At 41.2% G+C, this 22,179-nt stretch overlaps 1 protein-coding gene across 1 annotated transcript in view; it reads left to right on the top strand.

Moving 5' to 3' along the window:
* The window catches only part of TGFBRAP1 (transforming growth factor beta receptor associated protein 1), a 104,530-nt gene extending 93,065 nt beyond the window's left edge, over positions 1-11,465 (top strand). Inside the window, 2 exon segments of the mRNA XM_030201455.1 lie at positions 8,977-9,410; positions 10,116-11,465. Coding sequence (XP_030057315.1) covers positions 8,977-9,410; positions 10,116-10,304 — 623 coding nt within the window. The 3' untranslated portion in view covers positions 10,305-11,465.
* The last annotated feature ends 10,714 nt before the right edge of the window (positions 11,466-22,179 follow it).

Below are 22,179 nucleotides of genomic sequence, written 5' to 3'. Positions count from 1 at the left end.
ATTGGAATATGTCAGCTTTTGGAAATGTACATCTGTGATATTTTGCATGTAAGTTTCAATGTTTCTAGTATTGCTGCATGCTGAGTCTGACTTCTTGTATTTTGCCTTCATATCTGTTAAGCCATGTGTTTTTCATGTGTGATCAAGATGCAGTATTCTGCTAGCGTGAAGTATTTGCAGCCCTTTTTGTTTTTTTTGGTTTCACTAGGTTGTGTACTGGTGTTTTAGAGCCCGGTGTAATTATAGTGCTGCCTTTCCACACATAAAGGTTGTAGCTCGTCCTGTCCTTGGAATTAGTGCTGTTATGGTTTGGTAAGGCTATGAGTGTGTTTTGCACAAGTTTGTATATAGTGTTTTGCAGTGGAGAGATTGTGTGTTGGCCTTACTGAGTGGCACCAAAACACCAGAAAGGGTGTACAGCGTAAATCATGACACACTACCTCTTGAAGGATCTACATATGGTCGTTAATAAAAGGAGCTCATTGTGAACACTAGCCACCCTAAAAGGGTGTTTTTTGGCTCTACACGTATCATGATATTATGATCCCTTGTTTCATATTGTTGACTGTCTGCATGTTCCGTATGGTGGTATATTGGTGTATTAGGGTCTTCCCAGTGTAATATTTATGGTACAGTAAGGTTCTGAGTGTGTTTTTGCACAAAGTTGTGCATAGTGTTTTGCAGTTGAGCGATTGTGTTTAGTATATGCTTTGAGCAACCACTTTATTCTTTGACATATGATACATATCTAATATCTAAATTTAATAAAAGGTATTAACTGTGACTTTTATTTTTACTTATTTTTTTTCTGTGTGTTGTCAAACACTTATGGAGGTAAGCTCCACCCCTAACCCCCCCCCCTTTAGCCTCCCCAAACAGTTGGGCCACCGACCGCCTATGGCAGGCATGGATGGGCAGAGAGACAGGCATGGATGGGAGGCAGAGAGGCATGGATGGGAGGGCAGCAGCAGGGCCCAGGGAGAGGACAAATTGCTGGAAGGGGAGGGGAGAGAGGAGGATTGCTAGCTATGGATGCAGCAGGGAAGGGCAGAGAGGGACAAGGATGGACATGGGGGCCCAGGGAGAGCAATTTGCTGGAAATGGAGGGGGGAGAGAGGGATTGCTGGCTATGGATGGAGGAGGGAAGGGCAGAGAGGGACAAGAATGGACATGGATGGGAGGGCAGGACCCAGGAGAGAGAAGAAATTGCTGGAAATGGATATAGAGCAAGAAATGAAGAAGAAAGGAGGAAAGTAAAGAAATAAATGGAAAGGAAGCCCTGGAAATGGAGTTAAGAGGACAGATAGCAGCAGACTCAGATACTGGGCCAGCATGATCGGAAAAAGAAAGTCACCAGACAACAAAGGTAGAAAAAAATCATTTTATTTTCATTTTAGCGTTTGGAATATGTCCACTTTGAGAATTTACATCTGCTATCTTATTTTGCAATGTATAGCAATTTGTTTCTAAGAATATTGCTGACAATTCCTGTCAGTGTGGCAAGTGGTGAGCGATCATTTTCACCGGGGGGGGGGGGGGCGTGATCATTTTCACGGGGGGGGGGCGCCAACTGATAGTCTGCAGGGGGGCCACAGACCCTAGGCACGGCCCTGAATGGACTGATTCACCAGCGCACTATAATACTATGGTGTTTGGGAGACATAAGTTTCTACTATGGTTATCATCACAGGGCACCCGTTTGGCTTGATTGGTGTGCACGGAGTCTGGTCCTCGTTTTTATCCTGGATTTGTGGGGTCCTTCGGATGATTTAATAACAGATAATACTGCAATTACCCATCTGTTGGTCAATTTCTTGGCCAAAAACATACTCCTCTTGGGTTCCCAAACTTAAATGAAGGCAACATTTCTTATCATAGAGTCTCTCGTTTCTCCCTCAGTATGAAAGTACTGCAGGCAAAACTACCTGGTAATTTTAGAAATGTTGGTGGCCGATCTAGGTATGGCTTGAAATACATGTTGGGTAGTGTTATCAAGACATAGTAACCTAGTAAGTGATGGTAGATAAAGACCCGAACGGTCCATCCGGTCTGTCCAACTGTCACATTCATTATCAGTTCATGATGAAATCAACACTGAATGTGATGTAAACTTGATTATGGTCTTTCTTTTGTGTTTCTGGGACATAGACCATATAAGTCTGCCTGGCCCTGTCCTTACCTTCCAGTTACTGGAGTTACTGTCGAAGCCCACTCCAGCCTATCTGTCTTTTCCATTTATGAGCACAGACCTTAAAGGTCTGTCCAGCACTGTCCTTAGGTTCCAGCCACTGAAGTTGCTGTCGAAGCCCACTCCAGCCAATCCTAAACTGGATTGCCATATACGGAACATAGACCGTACAAGCCGGAGTCACATCATTTGTAATGACACAGAGCATGCGTTATATTTTAATACTTGATGTAGTCTGTGAAAAAATGAATTTAGACTAGGTAAAATGTTTGTATATTTGCCCTTTTAGCTGTTCTTTTACTTTTGGAGGGCAATTTATAATGTTAAAACACTCCTTGTAAATTTGGTCACAACTGTAAGTATGTGCAGTGCGAGTAGACACACACTTTGCCCAAACTCAGGGAGGAGTTTGGGCAAAGTGTGGGTGGAGCCATGATTTATCCATTAACTTATAGCCTGCTCTCAAAGGCATGATGTCATGCCATCAGTGCGGTTGCAATTTCCTACCCAATTAATGTAGACGCCATGTTATAAAATTACCCTCTTTATGTCCAGCTGAACACGGTAAACCAACATTTTTTTAAAGTATACTTTGTATTTCAAAGGTCTTTCATAAATGCTCAGAGAATCAGGCAAGCCAATAGAAAGAGTCACACAAGACACAGGGATCTTGGACATGCTTTTTAAGAGTCTATTATAGGGAATTAAAGGATTACAGGAATTTGTAGTCTTATCCATTTTAAAGCTACGGGCACTGTAATCTGATTCAGACAGTTCTCAACGTAGTCACATAAACAACAAACAACCTGCCTCCATGCAAATGGGGGCAGAACAGCACCAGTCCCAGTACAGATCACTGTAGCACTACACAATTCACCTTCATCCATTGAGGAAAATGGCCATTTATCTCTGCCCTCTGTTTTCTGTCCAGTAACCAGTTCCTAGTCCACAACAGAACATTGACTCTTATCCCATGAATCTTTAATTTTCTCAGAAGTCTCTCATGAGGAACTTTATCAAAAGCTTTCTGAAAATCTAGATACACTACATCAACCAGCTCACCTTTATCCATGTTTATTCACACCTTTAAAGAAATGAAGTAAATTGGTGAGGCAAGTTTTGACTGAATCCATGCTGACTCTGTCCCATTAAACCATGTTTGTCAATGTGGTCTATAATTTTATTCTTTATAATAGTTTCCACTACTTTGCCTGGCACAGACGTGAGGCTTACCAGTCTGTAATTTCCAGGATCACCCCTGGAATCCTTTTTATATTTCAACATTTTTATTGATGAAGACAAAAATAACTACATCCAATATCTGGTATAAACATAAATGCCACCATCAAACTTTCAAAATAGAAATACAATGAAAAAAGTCCATCATCAAACTTTTTAACAATTTCTCCCGTTCCCCCCCCCTAACCCTCCCTCCTTCCCCTCTGCTTTTATATTTCAACATTTTTATTGAAAACCGTGCAAATTTGGCATCTTCACCATTGAGTACACACAAGTCAAACATAAACTGTATCCAGTAAGGCTAAGTATTTTAAACCATCATCCAACTTTTATCATTTTTATCCCCATCCCCTTGTCTGAATGTTGTTTCCCCCCCTCACTTTTAATGAAAAAAACAGTTCAAATTCAGCACATTCCCCAGGGAGATACCCATAAAATTTAAACCTGTACCGTGTCTAGTGAAGCGCATATATCTCATGTTATCATTGAACTTTGAATGTTTTTACCCCCCCCCCCCCCCCCCCCCCCACCCCCATCACCTGAATCCTTTTTAAAAATCGGCATCGCATTGACCACCCCTTGGTACTATGGATAACTTTAACGACAGGTTACAGATTGCTAACAGCAAATCAGCAATTTCATGTTTGAATTCTTTCAGTACCTTTGGATGCATGCCATCTGGAAAGACGAATATGATGGAGGGTATAAATCCTGAGTGGTGCAGAACAAGTAGTAGTAATTGATTTTTTACTCGTTCCAAAAGTACAAAAACTAAGGGACACGCAAGGAAGTTACACGGAAATACTTTTAAAACAAATATGAGGAAATATTTTTTTCACTCAATGAATAGTTAAGCTCTGGAACTCTTTGCCGGAGGATGTGGTACACAGCAGTCCAGCGTATCTGGGTTAAAAAAAGGTTTGGGACAAGTTCCTGGAGGAAAAGTCTATATTCCGCTATTGAGCCGGATACGGGGAAGTAACTGCTTGTCCTGGGATTTGTAGCATGGAATGTTGCTACGATTTGGGTTTCTGCCAGGTACTTGTGACCTGGCTTGGCCACTGCTGGAAACAGGATACCGGGCTAGATGGACCATTGGTGTGACCCAGTATGGCTATTCTTATGTTCTAACAAATCACAGTCTTATCTTTTCTAATCTTCACTTGTTCAATGGAGTGAGAAAATCCTTCATCTCTCACAAATACTTTTATTAACATTTTATATACTGCCAGGCTCTACCAGTTGCATAGTGCCACTTCTTATTCTGTCAAATAGTATAATGTCCCAAACAAACATTTGTTTAAAGGGATAATCAATCTTCAGGAATGGAGTGGAGGAGTAGCCTAGCGGTTAATGCTGCGGACTTTGGTCATGGGGAAACTGGGATCGATTCCCGCTGCAGCTCCTTGTGACAATGGGTAAAGTCACTTAAACCTTCCGTCGCCCCAGATAAATCGCTTTGGATGTGGTTGCAAAAACTGTAGAAAAGCGGTATATCGAGAATATAATTTAGCATTGCAAGTCTTCGTCCTTATAACAATCTGGATCCAACCCAATTTATCATTCAATTTGTTTTGAAAATACTGTATGTATACCGAGGGATCTTCAGACTACTGCAACACACCCATAAGAACATTACGTTCTTTTAGAAACAGTGGTAGCGGTGCAAATCCTCATTGATCCACTGGGTTTTTGTTTTTTTTCAGCTACAGTACATTGCATTACTAGTATTCAGTCTCATTTATAACTTAATCCATCCCACACCTTAAGTTGGCAGCGAACTTTCAACCAGCGAGAACCTCCGCCGACTTGGCCAGTATCGAAAAGCTTCCTCAGGGAAGTGGTTCTCTAAACAACAAACATATTCAAATGATAATTTATCTATTAAGAACTATAAAAACTTCATATTTTCTAATTCCCCCCTACAAAAAACTAAAGTATAGGATCCAGAAGTACTTGCAACTGCATCACACACATACTCCTCGTAGGAAGAATAGATGGCCGCGGCATCTAGCCACAACCCAATAATTTAAATAGCTTCTGAACGGGGTTTTAGACTAGATTTGAATAGTGCCAGAGATGAAGTTTGACGTACCAACTCAGGAAGTCTATTCCAGGCATAAGGTACAGCAAGATAAAAGGAACAGAGTCTGGAATTGACCGTGAAGGAGAAGGATACAGATGAGTGACTTACCAGATGAATAGAATTCCCGGATAGGGGTCTAGGAAGAGATAAGGGACGAGAGATACCGAGGAGCTGAAGAATAAACGTACTTGTAAGTTAGCAAGTGGAGTTTGAACTGTATATGAAATGGATAGGGAAGCCAATGAAGTGACTTGAAGAGAAGGTTATATGAGCGACAATGGCAGAAGATAAGTCGTGCAGCAGAATTTTGAACAGATTGAAGGGGGGAGAGATGGTTTATTGGGAGACCTGTGAGAAGCAAGTTGCAGTAATCTAAGCATGAAATGAGAGTATGGATGAGGTTTTTGGTAGTGTGCCCAGAAAGGATAGGATTAATTTTGATGATGTTATAGAGAGAGGAATGACAAACTTTAGCAGTCTGTTGGATACGTGCAGATAAAGAGAGACTGAGCAGAGGAGACGGGTAAGATAAGAGTGCTATCAACAGAAAAAGAATAGGGAAGAGCAGAGGTGGATTTAGAGGGGAAAATAAGAAATCCAGTCAGCCATGTTTAGTTTCAGATGGCGTTGAGACATTTCAGGCAGCAATGTCACATAAGTAGGCTGAGACTTGGGCCTAGATTCCTGCCGAAATTTCTGGTGTGGAGAAGTAGATCCGAGAGTCATCAGCATAAAGATGATACTGAAAACAATGGGAGGAAATCAGAGCACCAAAGGGATAAGTTATATAGAGAAAGGGAGTGGTCTGAAGACAGAGCCCTGGGTACTCCTGACAGTGAGATAGCAGGGGAGAGGAATACACCAGAGCATACACCAGAGATGAGAAGAAAACCAAGACAGAACAACATCCAAGTGAGGATAGTGCACCAAGGAGCAGGTGGTGATTAACAGTGCCAAAAAAGATGAGGATTGAGTAAAGGCCCTTGGATCTGGCCAGGTCATTGAAGACTTTGGCAAGGGGAAATGGGACTTGATATACCACCGGTTTTTGCAACTACATTCAAAGTGGTTTACATATATTCAGGTACTTATTTTGTACCAGGGGCAATGGAGGGTTAAATGACTTGCTCAGATTCACAAGGAGCTGCAGTGGGAATCAAACTCAGTTCCCTAGGATCAAAGTCCACTGCACTAACCACTAGGCTACTAGTGTTGAATGTAAGAGGCAATAGCTGCATGGTAAAGTACGCTTGTGTTGCTGTCTGTAAAATTGAAAATATACACCTACTTTGCTGGCCTCTCAAACACACCCATTGCATGTCCCCTCCAAACAGGTTGTGCTGTGGATCTAAGCATTCAAATAGTGACTTTTTTAAACAAGAGGAAAAATAGCCTCTGACTTTATTTGATGTTATACTTCTGTCCGAATAGCTACGCTGTCAATCACCAACCTAAATTAAGGTTTTGTTTTGTTTTTTGATTGTTTTTTTAAGTGCCATCTGTGCATTTTGAAAGTGGTTGGTCTTCATTTATAGTAAATGTATCCTAAATACTCATCCAAGTGTTCCATGCAAGACCAGTTATATCAGCTTCATTTCTCTGATACTAAAGGCGATTTGCAAGAAGCTGCATCAGGGATTTTCAAACCTTTCAGAAATACTTTAACATGGTTGCTATTACTGAGTCAGGGTGGGGTGGGGGTTCTCCTCTATTGATTCTGTCTTGTATTGTATAAGTGTTATGTGTGTTTTGTACAAGACAGAATCAATCTTTGAAGTTTTTCTAACCATTTAAATATATGACTATCTCTGGGAAAAGGGGACTAAAGTCTCCAGTTAACAGAAGTTCAAACGTAACTTTTTCAGACTGCTTATTGGACCCAAGACATGAGAAATCAGCCATTCTCAACATTTTGGATCTGAAACTTTGGTTACCTATTTAGGGTTTGTTGTGAATTGAGGGGTCCAGAGCCCCCCAAGAAGGCTGGAGTGACCTTAATCTGACTCCATCTCTAAATAACACTAGTACTGGGGTAATCAAGGAGTTGTGAAGTTCTAAAAGGAATTGCCCCTGAGAGAGACGTTAGGTCTAAGGGACCCGCATTAGTCCGCCTCTCAGCACTGGCAAGGAATAGATACCAGCCTTATGACAAACTGGATTTAGGTTACAAGTTATACAATGCAGTGAAAGACAGCCTGATACAGCAAAAGCATTTATACTTACAGCCTTTTAACATTAAGTGAAGCCCACAAATCATCATTTGGAATGAGGAGTTTATTTGCCAAGGTATAAGTCAAATCAGTGATGGACAACAGGCACGTACAATCAATTAATTATAGGAATATAATAAGCTGCAAACAGGTGTTAATTAGTTCCTAATCTTTTATAATTTCTCTTACCAATTAGAGGTTTTACAAGGGAAAGCAATCAGGTAATGTGTCAATTCTGCTGGACACATTGGTTTCCCTTGGAGAGAGAGAGTGCCAACCCTTCTCTCTCTAGCTTAAACCAGGAAATACCCTGATTTTTATAGGTGCCCTCAGGATATGGATAATATGACAGTAGATATACCTGATTGGATCTATGCTAATGTCATGGTTGTCACTGATTGGCTCATGCTAATGAGTAGCTTCTATCTTGCTAACATGGTTTTGTCTCTAGCTCGCTTGACCACAAATCTTAAGCAAGACCCTGCATCCAGCTGCACCTGGCATGACTCACTCATTTCTCAACTTGTTTTTCTAACTTACATTAGAGAAAATTCCACTTTGTAACAGATACGGGCTTCCATTTTGTGCTGAAATCCTCCATTTTGTTTCCATATCTATTGACCTAACTTTTAGGCCTCAATCCAGGCTACAAACTAGGCCATACTTTTCCAGTAAGCTCCCAGTGATGCCAGCCATCAGATTTCTGACTCGGCCAAGGTCTGTAACAGCCTGAGCTCTATGACTGGGCCCGCCACCATTCCGGTGGGGTCTCTGGCTGTACCATAATTATACATTTTATTGGAGAGACAGTCGCATATTGTCTTCACTGAAATTCAATCTAATTTAATGTCGACATTTATAATCCGCTTAACCTTCAAGTTCAAGGTGGAAGACAAACCAGACATTGTACCATGGAACATTAAAACATATCCTTACATATAAACAAATGTGTGTACAGTATAATAGGGTAAATGTATTCCATGAGCAAGTGTGAACATTAACATTTAACTAACCTCAATGATTAAATAGCCTCAATGATTGTGGGTTTTAATGTCACTGTAGTGTTTTTCTTGGGGCCCAGTGACGTTATTCCCTCTGTTTTCTATTCTGTAGTCTTGGTACGCTCCAGTTTTGCATGCCTTCTAAAATGACGACCTGCTTAAAGAAAATAAAGTTGTAGGACAATCACCCCAAGTAACCTTGCATGAGGCAAATCTTCATGTGATTCTGTTTTTTTTGTTTGTGCATTGTAGATAAAATCAAAGATTCAGATCTTCTTCTGGAACAAGCCATATTGTATGGAAAATTAGAAGATCACGAAAAAGCTCTTAACATCTTGGTCTGGCAGCTGAAGGACTTTCCTGCTGCGGAAAACTACTGCCTATGGAACTCTGAGAGCAAGGACCCCAGCTACAAGCAGCGGCTCTTCCACCAGCTGCTCTCCGTATACCTGCACTCAGACAGGCCCGACGAGTCGCTGCTGACAGCTGCTGTGGATCTCTTAAATCATCATGCTGCAGAGTTTGATGCCACTCAAGTGTTGCGGCAGGTTCCCGATACATGGTCTGCACAGCTGCTTTCCCAGTTCCTGGTTGGAGCCATGAGGGAGAGTGTTCATAGGAAGAGAATGAGCCAGCTCATGCTGGGGCTAGCAAAAACTGAAAACATCATCTATCAGTATGAAAAGGTGAGTGCATTGCGCTCATAGCTGGAGTGGAGAGTGGATGAGTAGCCTAATGGTTAGTGCAGTGGGCTTTGATCCTGGCAACATGGGTTTGATTCCCACTGCAGCTCCTTGTGACCCTGGGCAAGTCACTTAACCCTCCATTTCCCCAGGTACAGAAACTTAGATTGTGAGCCTGTAGGGACAGAAAAAAGTACCTGCATATAATTTGTATAGCACTGTGTATGTCTGGTAGTGCTATAGAAATGATTAGTAGTAGTAGCTTAGCACTTAATATACAAGGGCAGCAATTAAAAAAAAAAATCTGTTTCTTACTTCTGGAGGAATTCTGCAATTGCACAGCACAGAATCTGTGCAGAATTTCCCCATGAACTTGAAATGAGCAGTTGGGCCCAAGGTCGTTACTTCTGGAAGCCAATAGATAGGGATAGCAAAGCGGTTGTGAGTGGAATTTATTTGTATGGGGCCAAGGGAATGGAACATGTTCCTATTATATTTATTAAGGGCCACTTTGCGATCCTCGTTTGCAGATGTCAGTGTGCATTTGTTTCTCAGTTTAAAGCTAACATTAGGTTAATTGTGGTGAAAGTGTGCACCTTAGTTTACTTTCTGCTTTATGTATCCAAAAATTCTCTACAGTCGATATGTGTTTCTGTTCTAGTCTGACTGGCCACTGCTTTTGTTGACTGTTTATTTTCTTCTTGGCAGCTAAAAGCCACGGAAAGTCCAATTGTGCTGTCGGACAAGAAGCTCTGCCAGGTGTGCCGGGACCCTTTCCACGAGCCTGCGTTTGTCAGGTACCCAAACGGCAGCCTCGTGCACACTCACTGTGCCGCAAGCCGACATACAAACACTAGCTCAACCTATCACCTATCCAGTCCCAGTAGAAGGACTTGAAAAGGAATCTGCCACTGCCTGTTGATGGTTATTTCTGGGAAAGTGGAATGCTTATTGAGGAAAAGAAGTCCTTTTAACATCACTGGAAGACTGCATCTGTGATTTATGGGGCAGAACTCTAAATGTGAAAACAAGGCACTTAATTGATATCTATAGGGAGACATACAGCAGTGTGAATGTCGATAAATGAAAACATGTGAAGATTACACTTCCTCTGCTACAGAGAAGTCATTTCTCTTCTGAAAGAGAGTTCATCCCTTTTCTTCAGACTGTGTTAAATATGGGACTGGAAGGGACCTAATAATTGTCGTTTTGTTTTTACTTTTCTGAAAGAAACCTACATTTGCACTGAGGATTTTTGCATATTATAATGTGACCTACTACAACAAATGTTTCAGCAGATACTGTTTCTCAGTGTACATTGTTTGCTTTCTCTGATCTTTGCCATGCTTCATGTTCAGACTAGCACAATGCAGTTCAATTAAAGTGAGCCGGGAGTTTGAGCCATCCCCACTTGAAGCTTAACTTTGTGTACAAAGAACGAATCATGAATTGGCTTTTATGGTCTTGGAAATGGTTTCTGTTAGACCTCAGCTCTTAAACCCCCTCCTCTCCCTCCCTCTCTCTGTACATCTTGATATAAAGTGATTAGATCTTTTTCAAATTAATGATCTTATATCTTCCTCCTTGGAATTTTAAATCTGATGCCTTTCATTTAGCTAAATAGCTCTGTATTTGTGAAGCTCACCTTAGTGTTTAAAGCAGTCCTTCACAACAGTTTCCATTCATGGCACAAATTCATTTTAACCTTAACGTCAAAGACAAAACTCATGCTATGCAGAAGAAGTTAATATAGCTAATGCTAAAAAAAAATCTGTTTCTGCCTCTGCGCATTAGTATTACTGCCAGTTTGGTAACTTAAAGCTTAGTTTAAGCAGATGATAGAGAACATGATGAAACGTGTTATTTGCTTATAAATCGCTGTGTGCACTGTGCAAGAAGCATTAGGATGCCATTCCTAGTGCACTGTTTTCAAGCTGCAGGCAGTGATGCTGGGTGTTCCTGACATCACCAAGAGGTAGAATATTCTGAGTGTTTGTTTTTGTTTTTTGTTACATTTGTACCCCGCACGTCTCATGGCAGGCTCAATTCGGCTTACATGGGGCAATGGAGGGTTAAGTGACTTGCCCAGAGTCACAAGGAGCTGCCTGTGCCTGAAGTGGAAATCGAACTCAGTTCCTCAGTTCCCCAGGACCAAAGTCCACCACCACCCTAACCACTAGGCCACTCCTCCACTGTGTTGTCAGTTTATTGGTATACCCTTGATTTTACTGCTTAAACTGAGGGGACAATTCATGCCAATTTAAGTTCTCATTCTTTGAACACCAACACTAGCTCTCACAAATATTTAGGCTTTCAAAATGTCCTCAGATTGCACATATGTTATTTAAAGGGAAGAGGACCTGGCTTTAAATGTTGAATGTACACGTTTTTGTTTGTTTGTTTTTTACTGTCATAGATTGAAGCAAAAATGATTCTTCGTAAATTTCTGGAATAAACCAGATAATACTAAGCACTTCAGTTTTGTTCAAATGTAGGTTACATTTAAGTTTAATGACCATCCAAAAATGTGTTAACATTGGGGACTGAACACACATTGTCAGAAATCAGGACTGACTTTGGCTAGCCTTTGGGATTGATATTCAAAAGCTTTGTGCAGATAAAATTGGCTTTTAATGGCATAAATCTAACCACATAAAAATTCCTCTCTCCTGCCAGGCCGTTAGGCTAAAATCTAATGAAATATAGCCAGACAAAAGAGGAGGCCGGGGAAGGGGCCTGGTGTAGAATTTTCAAATTTAACAACATTCAGAGCCATCGAATTAAATTAGCCGTATTAAGTGTGGGCAAACAAATGGCTGCCTTAAATCTATCTACACAAGCCAAGGGGTCATTTTTACAAGGAATTTGAGCGTATAAAACATCTTGGTCAAATGGGCTTTGAAAAATTGCCTAGGGGTATACATACATAAAAAGTAGGCACCCACATGTGAAACATACATTTGCGGAGACGGAACCGTGGGCAGAGCATGAACTTGTGCATGTATATGTACATCTGCCTTGTAACAGGTGTAAATGAATGCACCTACTTTCCCTGGGGTATTTGTGTAAAGGCATATAGGGCTACTACTACTACTACTATTTAGCATTTCTATAGCGCTACAAGGCGTACGCAGTGCTGCACAAACATAGAAGAAAGACAGTCCCTGCTCAAAGAGCTTACAATCTAATAGACAAAAAAAAAATAAAGTAAGCAAGGGCTCTTTATACTAAGGTTTCGCTAATGGATTTAGTGCACGCTAAATGCTAAGAAGTCAATTTTATTCTTATGGGCTTCTTAGCATTTAGCGCGTGCTAAATCCATTAGCGTACCTTAGTAAAAGGAGCTCCATTTTCAGTGTGTTATAAAATTGCCATCCTTGTGTTTGGTTAGATGTAACCCGATACTCAGTTGCTTCTTTAGCTGGTTTGCTGCAGTTGAATATCCTGACAAGAGTCGACCTGTTAACTTCATCATTCAGCAGCTTAATATTAACTGTTTTTTGAATGTCGATTCCATGCTTATTACCTTTGTTTTTTTTGTTTTCCAGAACACATTTACAGGCAACTTCAAAATATCACACCAGACAAATGTTCCTGAAGCAGTTCTACTGTTCTGCTAAGTAAAAAAAAAAAAAAGGGTGCTAGAACAGCTCTGCATTTGGTTTTACTATTTCAATATATTTCACTTTCCTAAAGTACTAAAAATAAATAGTCTGTATTAAGAAATGACAGCATAACCTTTGGAACTATAGTAGATGTGGCAGTAGCTGTATGTAATCGTACAAAACCATGACGGGGGAGATCCCTTCAGAATGAATTATTGTGGAAGGGTTTTGAATTGAGGGATAATTGTAGTGTATTTTACTTTAAACTGTTCTTTTAAAGAACATCTTGTTTCTGCATGAAGGATATATGGTGGATTCAGAGCCTGTCTATGGGAATCATAAATAATTGCTAAACATTGTATTTTGTACATTAACCATCTCCAACAAAGAGCACATTGTCTAGCTGCAGCCTCCATATGAAAATATTAACATTCCCTTTGAAGCATATACATGCATTTAAAATTTTATCCCTTATATGGCTTGTTGAGCCGTAAATTATAACTTCAGAAGTATGGTATTGTTTTGAGCTCTAGGTAAAAATCCTTAGCTTTCATCTGTTAAATTTCATTGAGTATCAGTATTGTGAAATAATACCCTTGCTCAGTCATTTAAAAGTTTCTTGTCTGCTTTCTCTGCTTGGCATTTAAGCACTTGTGAAGCATGTTAATAAATACAAATACATTTCTTTTCAGAACCAAAGTGAGATCAGGTTGGAAGGGGCGATTTTAAACCAGCCATTTTGTCCGGCTAATCTGCTTTTACTGTGAAGACTTTTAGGAAAGTGGATAGGTCACACTGTAGAGAGGACTTGCTGTTCTCTAGGCGCACCACTGTTGAAAAATGAGGGATGGCACAGCGCAAACCTTTTCTATTAGTAAGGAAACAAATTTCCATGTAGTCGCTGTTGTGAGGGAGAGAAACTGCTCTGGTCTGCTGTCTTTCGATTTATGTTCATCTACAGTATGACCCTTGGGCAATAACTGAATCACTCTTTGACAGTCGGGTCACTTTGCTCTATCCATAAATTTTTGCTCTATCCATAAATGATTAAAACATCAAATGTATTTAAAAAAAAAATTTCACTCATTTGTTGCCGTTGAACTTTTCTGACCAGAATGAGAGGATGAGGTTATACCTTTCTAATAAGTGTGCTGCTACAATGAAAAAAGGGAAAGGGTGACATTTTGGGGTGATGACGGGGCCAGTTCTACAATCTATGTAGCCCTTGCATTCTGCTGCTGCTTCTTGTGGTCAACTTTATACTTAACTCTGCTGTTGGACTTCTGATCTGGTTTTATTGTTGGTGCACATATCCAGTAATGCGGTATGTGGAATGTACAAATATAAACATGTTGATTTTATTAAAACTCAGTTTGTGATCTTAATCTGTGTGCTTTTTTAAAAGTTGCATATCTTGTATATAATCTGTTATTACTGGATCTTGCACCATTGTGAGTTTACAAAAAACTCCTTTCCACCTTATCACTGGTATTTTAGCAAGGTGTTTTCACTTGACCTGTAATTATAAAGCAGTCCCTTGATTTTTTTTTTTATGTGCTCTTGTAAGAGTAATCAAGTGCAAAGCATTAATGAGTGATCAGCCAGTCAGATTGTTTGACACATCCCTTCCTGTAGATCCTGTGTCGTGTACACCAGACAGTGAAATGACAGCTGGAGTCAGCACACAATAATTTATTAACTTTGCATATTCTAACATTTTTAATGAACTGAATGCACATCCTGAATTTATAGTTTAGTTATCTGAAATTGAGATCTGTGTGACTTTATGCCACACCCCAAAAATAAGATTTTCTGTCTGTGCCCCCCAGCTTTGGAATAATAAAGTAAAAGCTTTGTTTAAGGGGTTACACAATGTGGGATCCTGGGATCAGAAGCTAATTTCGTGGAATGTGTGTGTGTGGGGAGGTTCCTCACCAATTAAAAGATCAAAGGTATTGCAAACTCTAAAGCGCCTTAAAGCTGATGTGGCTTTTTTGCAAGAAACACATCTGACATCTGCAGAACATGCTAAATTTCAGACAGGTTGGGTGGGTCAGTTAGTGGAGTCTCCAGCAGTCTCCTGTCTAGTTCAAAACCGGTGATGTTCCTCCCTGGTTTTGCTGAAGAGTCAGTTCCCCTGAAGACGCCGTCAGTCGGCGAAACATGGCCCATGTAGGGAGCTAAAACTTTGGACAAGTGATCCTCTGTTTTAATGTTTTGCATGGATTGATATTAAAAAAAAGTATTGCAGTAACTAAGAACTTGCTGAAAGAAGATCTTTTTGGACTTGCACAAACTCCACTTAAGCTAAGTAGTTATTATAAAATACCTATTATATTTAGAAATATCATTTTTTTGAGAATTGTTTATCAATCTTGAGCTTTGATTAGGATGGAGGTAGGATGTGCAATGATGTAAACGGGGGGTCCATGCAAATATTTGAACTACTAGTTCATCAGTTTGCTGCAATACACCAAAAAACTGAGCAGAACACATAAATATTTATATGATTTTGTTTTTCACATATTACTAGCAAGCACATTTTTCCTATGTATTTTTTAAGATTTTCAATTAAGGTTTCTATTAGAGTTCATCAATCTTATTATTTTCAGTCAGTTCCTTCTTCCATTTTCTGAAGGATTTTCTTTTAGCTCTAATGGCTTCCTTCACCTCACTTTTTAACCAATGCCGGCTGTCGTTTGGTCTTCCGTCCTCCTTTTTTAATATGTGGAATATATTTGGCCTGGGCTTCCAGGGTGGTGTTTTTGAACAGCATCCAGGAAGTTGTAAATTTTTGACCCTCAAATCCGCTTCTCTAAGTTTTGTTTTTTTTTTCACCGTTCTCATTTTATCATAGTCTCCTTTTTGAAAGTTAAACGCTAATGTATTGGATTTCCTGTATATACTTACTCCAAAGCTTATATCAAATCTGATCATATTATGATAACTGTTATCAAGCGGCCCCATCACCATTACCTCCCACACCAGATCATGCGATCCACTAAGGACTAGGTCTAGAATTTTTCTCTCTCGTTGGTTCCTGTACCAGCTGCTCCATAAAGCAATCCTTGATTTTGTCAAGGAATTTTACCTCCCTAGCATGCCCTGATGTTACATTTACCCAGTCAATATTGGGGTAATTGAAATCACCCATTATTATTGTGTTGCCCAGTTTGCTAGCTTCCCTAATTTCTGATAACATTTCTACATCTGTCTGTTCATCCTGGCCAGTAGTACACTCCTATCACTATCCTTTTCCCCTTTACACATGGAATTTCAATCCATAGGGATTCCAAGATGTGTTTTGCTTCCTGCAGAATTTTCACTCTATTTGATTCAAGGCTCTCCTTAACATACAATGCTACCCCTCCACCAATTCGATCCACCCTATCACTACGATATAATTTGTACCCTGTTATAACAGTGTCCCACTGGTTATCCTCCTTCCACCAGGTCTCAAAGATTCCTATTATATCTAATTTTTCATTTAGTGCAATATATTCTAAATCTCCCATCTTATTTCTTAGGCTTCTGGCATTCGCATATAGACATTTCAAACTTTGTTTGTTGTTCCTATTTACATCATACTCAGTACTTGACAGTATTAATTTGCAGTCTTTTGATTTTTATTTGACACCTGATCTACTACGGTCTCTTTTGCAACCTCACTATCGGGATACCCTATCTTCCCTCTTTTGGTGATATCTTTGAAAGATACCTTATCCTGAACAATACGCTTTTGAGCGACTGTCGGCCTTCCCCCAGTTTCTAATTTAAAAGCTGCTCTATCTCCTTTTTAAATGCCGATGCCAGCAGCCTGGTCCCACCCTGGTTAAGGTGGAGCCCATCCTTTTGGAATAGGCTCTCCCTTCCCCAGATTGTTGCCCATTTCCTAACAAATCTGAAACCCTCCTCCCTGCACCATCGTCTCATCCATTCATGAATACTCCGGAGCTCTGCCTGTCTCTTGGGCCCTGCGCGTGGAATGGGTAGCACTTCAGAAAATGCTACCCTAGAGGTTCTGGATTTGAGCTTTCTACCTAAGAGCCTAAATTTAGCTTCCAGAACCTCTCTCCCACATTTTCCTATGTCATTGGTACCCACATGTACCAAGACAGCCGGCTCCTCCCCAACACTATCTAAAATCCTATCTAGGTGATGTGTGAGGTCCGCCATCTTCGCACCAGGCAGGCAAGTCACCAGGCGATCCTCATGTCCACCAGCCACCCAGCTATCTATATGCCTAATGATCGAATCACCAACTACAACAGCTGTCCTAACTCCTCCTGGGTAGCACTTGGAGACATATCCTTAGTGCGAGAGGAAAGTAATCCCCTGGTGGGCAGGTCCTGGCTACAGGAGTACTTCCTACTTCACCAGGGTGATGCTCTCCTTCTAGGAGACCTCCAAGGTAGCAAAGGGGCTACCAGACTGGAAGTAGGACTTCTCTACAACATCCCTGTAGGTCTCCTTTATGTACCTCTCTGTCTCCCTCAGCTCTGCTAAGTCTGCTTCTGTAGCCTCAAGAGAACGGACACGTTCTCTGAGAGCTAGGAGCTCTTTGCATCGGGCACATACATATGACATCTCACCAACTGGGAGATAATCATACATGTGACACTCAGTGCAAAAGACTGAATAGCACCCCTCTCGCTGCTGGACTGCTGACTCCATCTTAGTATTTTTGAGTTTTTCAATAATTTAAAACTTGCTAAAGTATTAAGGATATTAGCCTAATATAAAAATGTCTTTTAGTTTATACAAGCAAAAAAAGCCCATTTCGCAAAAAAATGAAACAGGCACTAGCAAAGCTATTATGTAATGGCGATTATTTTTTTAAGTGAACTGCGATTCTCCCCTCGCCTCCCATCCCATCTGTATCTACCGATTCTCCTCTGCCCTGCCCTCCCATCCCATCCGTGTCCCGCGATTCTCCCACCTCCCATCCCATCCATATCCAGCGATTCGCCTCTGCCCTGCCCTCCCATTGGTTGTGATGTACAGTACGTTGGAGTGTCCCTCTGCTTTTCCTCTCTCCCCTGCCCTCCCCTCCATGTCCAGCGATTCTTCCCTCCCATTGCATCCCCTCCCATGCCATCTATGTCCAGTGATTCTCCTCTTCCCTGTCCTTCCCTCTGTGTCCCACGATTCTGGCCTCCCCTCCGTGTCCCACAATTCTCCTCTGCCCTCCCCTCCCCTCCCATCTGTGTCCTGCGATTCTCCCCTCGCCTCCCATCCCATCCATATCCATTCGCCTGAGCCCTGCCCTCCCATCGCTTGTGATGTACAGTGTGATTCGTCTCTGCCCTGCCCTCACATTGCTTGTGATGTAGAGTACATTGGAGTGTCCCTCTGCTTCTCCTCTCTCCCCTGCCCTCCCCTCCATGTCCAGCGATTCTCCCCTCCCCTCCCATCTATGTCCAGTGATTCTCCTCTGCCTTGCCCTCTCCTCCGTGTCCCGTGATTTTGGCCTCCCCTCCATGTCCAGCGATTCTCCTCTGCCCTCCCATCCGTGTCCCATGATTCTCCCCTCGCCTCCCATCTCATCGATATCCAGCGATTCGCTTCTGCCCTGCCCTCCCATCCAATCCATGTCCAGCAATTCTCCCCTCCATAGCCAGTGACTCTGTCCTTCCTGCCGCCCTGCCTTTAGGCCGTCCATCTTACCTGAGGTCGCAGCGGCGGCAGGCAGGCTAGGCTTGCGTTGCCTCCAGCCTTCCCTCTCAGTGTCACGCTCTCCTCTGATGTCATTACGCGATGGTGGGACACAGAGAGAAGGGAACGCTGCAGGCGAGCTGACGTCAGCATGCTGTTATGAATCCAGACAGCCAGTCATCCAGAGAAGCAGAGGTACAAATTATTATATAGATAGTATATTGTGTGATTTATTTACTGTTTCCTTCAGATGGTAATGAAATGTATTTTAAACTCTGTAAGAGCATTCCTTGCTTGATACCCTAATTACAATAACTGACTATAAATGAAGAGTTGTCCTAGGGGTGGGAAGACTAAACTAGATCCTGCAGTGCCTGTTAGATTCTATCTGTTAATGCTGTGGTACAAGTTTTTAAAACTAAGTGGAAAAGACTATGGAGATTAGTTGATAAAATTTACTTTTTTATATATTTTTATTCTGTCTATCACTAACCTACAATTCCTCCTTTAAACCCTAATCTTTAAGTTCCCAAAGCACAATAGTGTTCACTTACCAGAGAAACTTTGTTTCTCTGGGATTGTGCAAGGGGCCTAATCTGTTGTTACCTAAAGCATTTTTGTGGCCCAGAGATGTCTTCTGTTTCATTGCAAAAGCCACCTTCAATGACTTTCTGGAGGAATTAACTATTTTATCTGTTGAAACTGGACGGTTGGATGCCAAGTTTAGCTCTCCTAGAGCCTGGCGCCAATTTCAACACACCTGAGAATCCTTACCACATTTTCTTTATTGAATTTGTGACTTAGAGCATATTTTCTGAGGGGGTGGGATTTTTTATATGTTGTCTAGTCCTCTTGGGTCATTGTAAAGGAATAACAAGGTTGACATGGTATTTGTGCAGATATTTTATTTTTTTATGTATTTAGATTTTGCTCATACCTTTTTCAGTAGTAGCTCAAGGTGAGTTACATTCAGTTATACTGGGCATTGCTCTGTCCCTGGAGGGTTCATAAGCTAAGTTTGTAGCTGAGGCAATGGAGGGTTAAGTGACTTGCCCAAGATCACAAAGAGCAGCAGTGGGATTTGAACCGGCCACCTCTGGATGTCAATTCTGGGGCTCTAACCACTAGGCTACTCCTCTACTGCTATGAGTATGGTAGTAGCTTTTGGCTTGGGTGGGTGCAGGGGTGGGGGGAATGTGTTCTCCTCCCCCCCCCCCCCCAAATTGGTTACTTTTCCTGTATTGTACGCTGTGCATATTTCATTGTTTTCTTTTGTGACTTTAATAAAATATAATGTAAAAAAAAGAGAGAGAGGAAAAGCTGAGCTTAACAACAGTACAGGTCCCAAGTCTGGGTATGCCCAATCCATTTCACATGCTCATCAAAGAACTCCCCAAAACATATAATATTTTACCCCAAAAATATCAAAAATAGGAACACTGATACATTTTCTATGTACCTGCTACTACAGGCCCTTATCATTTATTCTTTGTGCTCTGATTGGATAGTGTCTTGACTTTCTTGGCCTCCCACAATTATTGATAGTAATTGACCTCTTTGCAGTGGCACTCTTTCTTTTCCTTCCTATTTATTTATTTGGATTTTGCTCACACCATTCTCAGTAGTAGCTCAAGGTGAGTTACATTTAGGTACACTGGGGGGCCCTGTTTACTAAGACGCATTAGCGTTTTTAATTCACCTACAATTTGCACGCATGCTAACCATGTAGGCGCCCATTGGGATAGTGTAGGCGCGTACATGGTTAAGGTGCATTAAAGTCGCTAACATGTCTATAACGCGGCTTAGTAAACAGGACCCTGGGTATTTGTCCCTGGAGGGCTCACAATCTAATTTTGTATCTGAAGTAATGGAGGGTTAAGTGACTTTCCCAGGATCACAAGGAGCAGTAGTGGGATTTGAATCGGCCACTCCTCCAATCCATCTACAATATTATTGTACCCTGTTATCTGTTTTTGTTTTCTGGTACCGATTGTTGTATGCAGTTTTCTTCCTTATGTACTTGTGTCGTGTGGTGTTTTTAATTTTTAAATTATTTTTACTAGTATTGTATAGTGCTATGGTGTTTGATTTCTGAAAGCAGCCTACAAAATAAATAACTTCTGACAGCCACAAATGGTGTTGCTTAAAGACTATTGCAGAGATGGTTTCTGATGTTCTTGGGCCACGCTGCTTAAGGTGAAGGAGTAAAGATGGTAAAAGGAGAGAGAAAACCCCAAATCATGTTGCTAGGACGGAGCTTTAAAAGGGGCTCTCCGGTAATGAACTGGTTGCATTGTCTATCTAGAATTGCTTTGCAATTCAAGTAGTGCATTTTTAATAAATTCCATTATCCACTGCACCTTTTGTATTGGAACAGAAAATTATTCTTCTAATGGTACTACGCAGGCACTTCAACAGAGTCAAAATGATTATCTGGGTAAAAATGATCTGTTAGTAAAAGTGATGTTTCATACCAGTGTCTGTAGACGGTACCGGAATACACATAGGAAAAGTGGTGTGCTGGATTGTTGGGGAATTTTGGATACTTGTGGTGAAGGTGATTTTGAGAACACAAACTCCCCCGGCTTCTTACTTAACTGACTTGTAAGCTTCCAACACATCCTGTGTCTGCATTCCTGAACCATCCTGCTTTCAGCTCCTGTTTTTCATTTCTACAGTCATATGCCCTCAACTCTTGTGGGAACTCCATTCACTGGGTAAATCTCTCTTATCTGCACCCTTCTCCTCCACTGCTAATTCCAGACTCCGTTCCTTTTATCTTGCTGCACCATATGCCTGGAATAGAAATTTCTGAGCCGGTACCAAGCTCCATCTCTGGTCTTCTTCAAATCTAAGCTAAAAGCCCACCTTTTTGATGCTGCTTTTAACTCCTAACCCTTATTCACTTGTTCCGAACCCTTATTTTGTCATCCTCACTTTAATATTCCCTTATCTCTTGTTTGTCCTGTTTGTCTGTCCTAATTAGATTGAAAGCTCTGTCGAGCAGGGACTGTCTCTTCATGTTCAAGTGTACAGCGCTGTGTATGTCTAGTAGCGCTATAGAAATGATAAGTAGTAGTAGGAGGAGGATCAAAAGTGTACTGATCTGAAATAAACTGGACATATATTTGTAAGACTCAATATAAATAAGATCCTCAAGGAAGGCAGAAAGAAGGCATTCTTGCAGGCCAGCAGCAAGCTCCATTTCTTATGGATATGGGCTGATTGATAGAGGGAAAGAGTGAATGACTTTGAACAATGGCCTACAAGAAAGATGTCTGCCTGTGGGCACATTAGAGGATAATCCTGGTGCACTCAAATGGAGATAAGCCATAGTTTTGACTGTACCATAAAAATTAGCTTTGGCACACAGTGCCTTTTTTTTACAAAAGCATGGCAGGTCTATCATGCGGGTAGTGTGTGCCCAATCGACACTACTGCCAGGGTAGCACATGCACCCAATGATAACAATGAGTTTGACACACGCCAAATCCCATGGGGAGCATTCTCGA

Source organism: Microcaecilia unicolor, chromosome 4, assembly GCF_901765095.1.
Source record: "Microcaecilia unicolor chromosome 4, aMicUni1.1, whole genome shotgun sequence".
In the NCBI taxonomy this organism is placed as follows: domain Eukaryota; kingdom Metazoa; phylum Chordata; class Amphibia; order Gymnophiona; family Siphonopidae; genus Microcaecilia; species Microcaecilia unicolor.
Note: the sequence above shows the minus strand (reverse complement) of the source record. Positions and strands in the feature narration are given on the sequence as shown.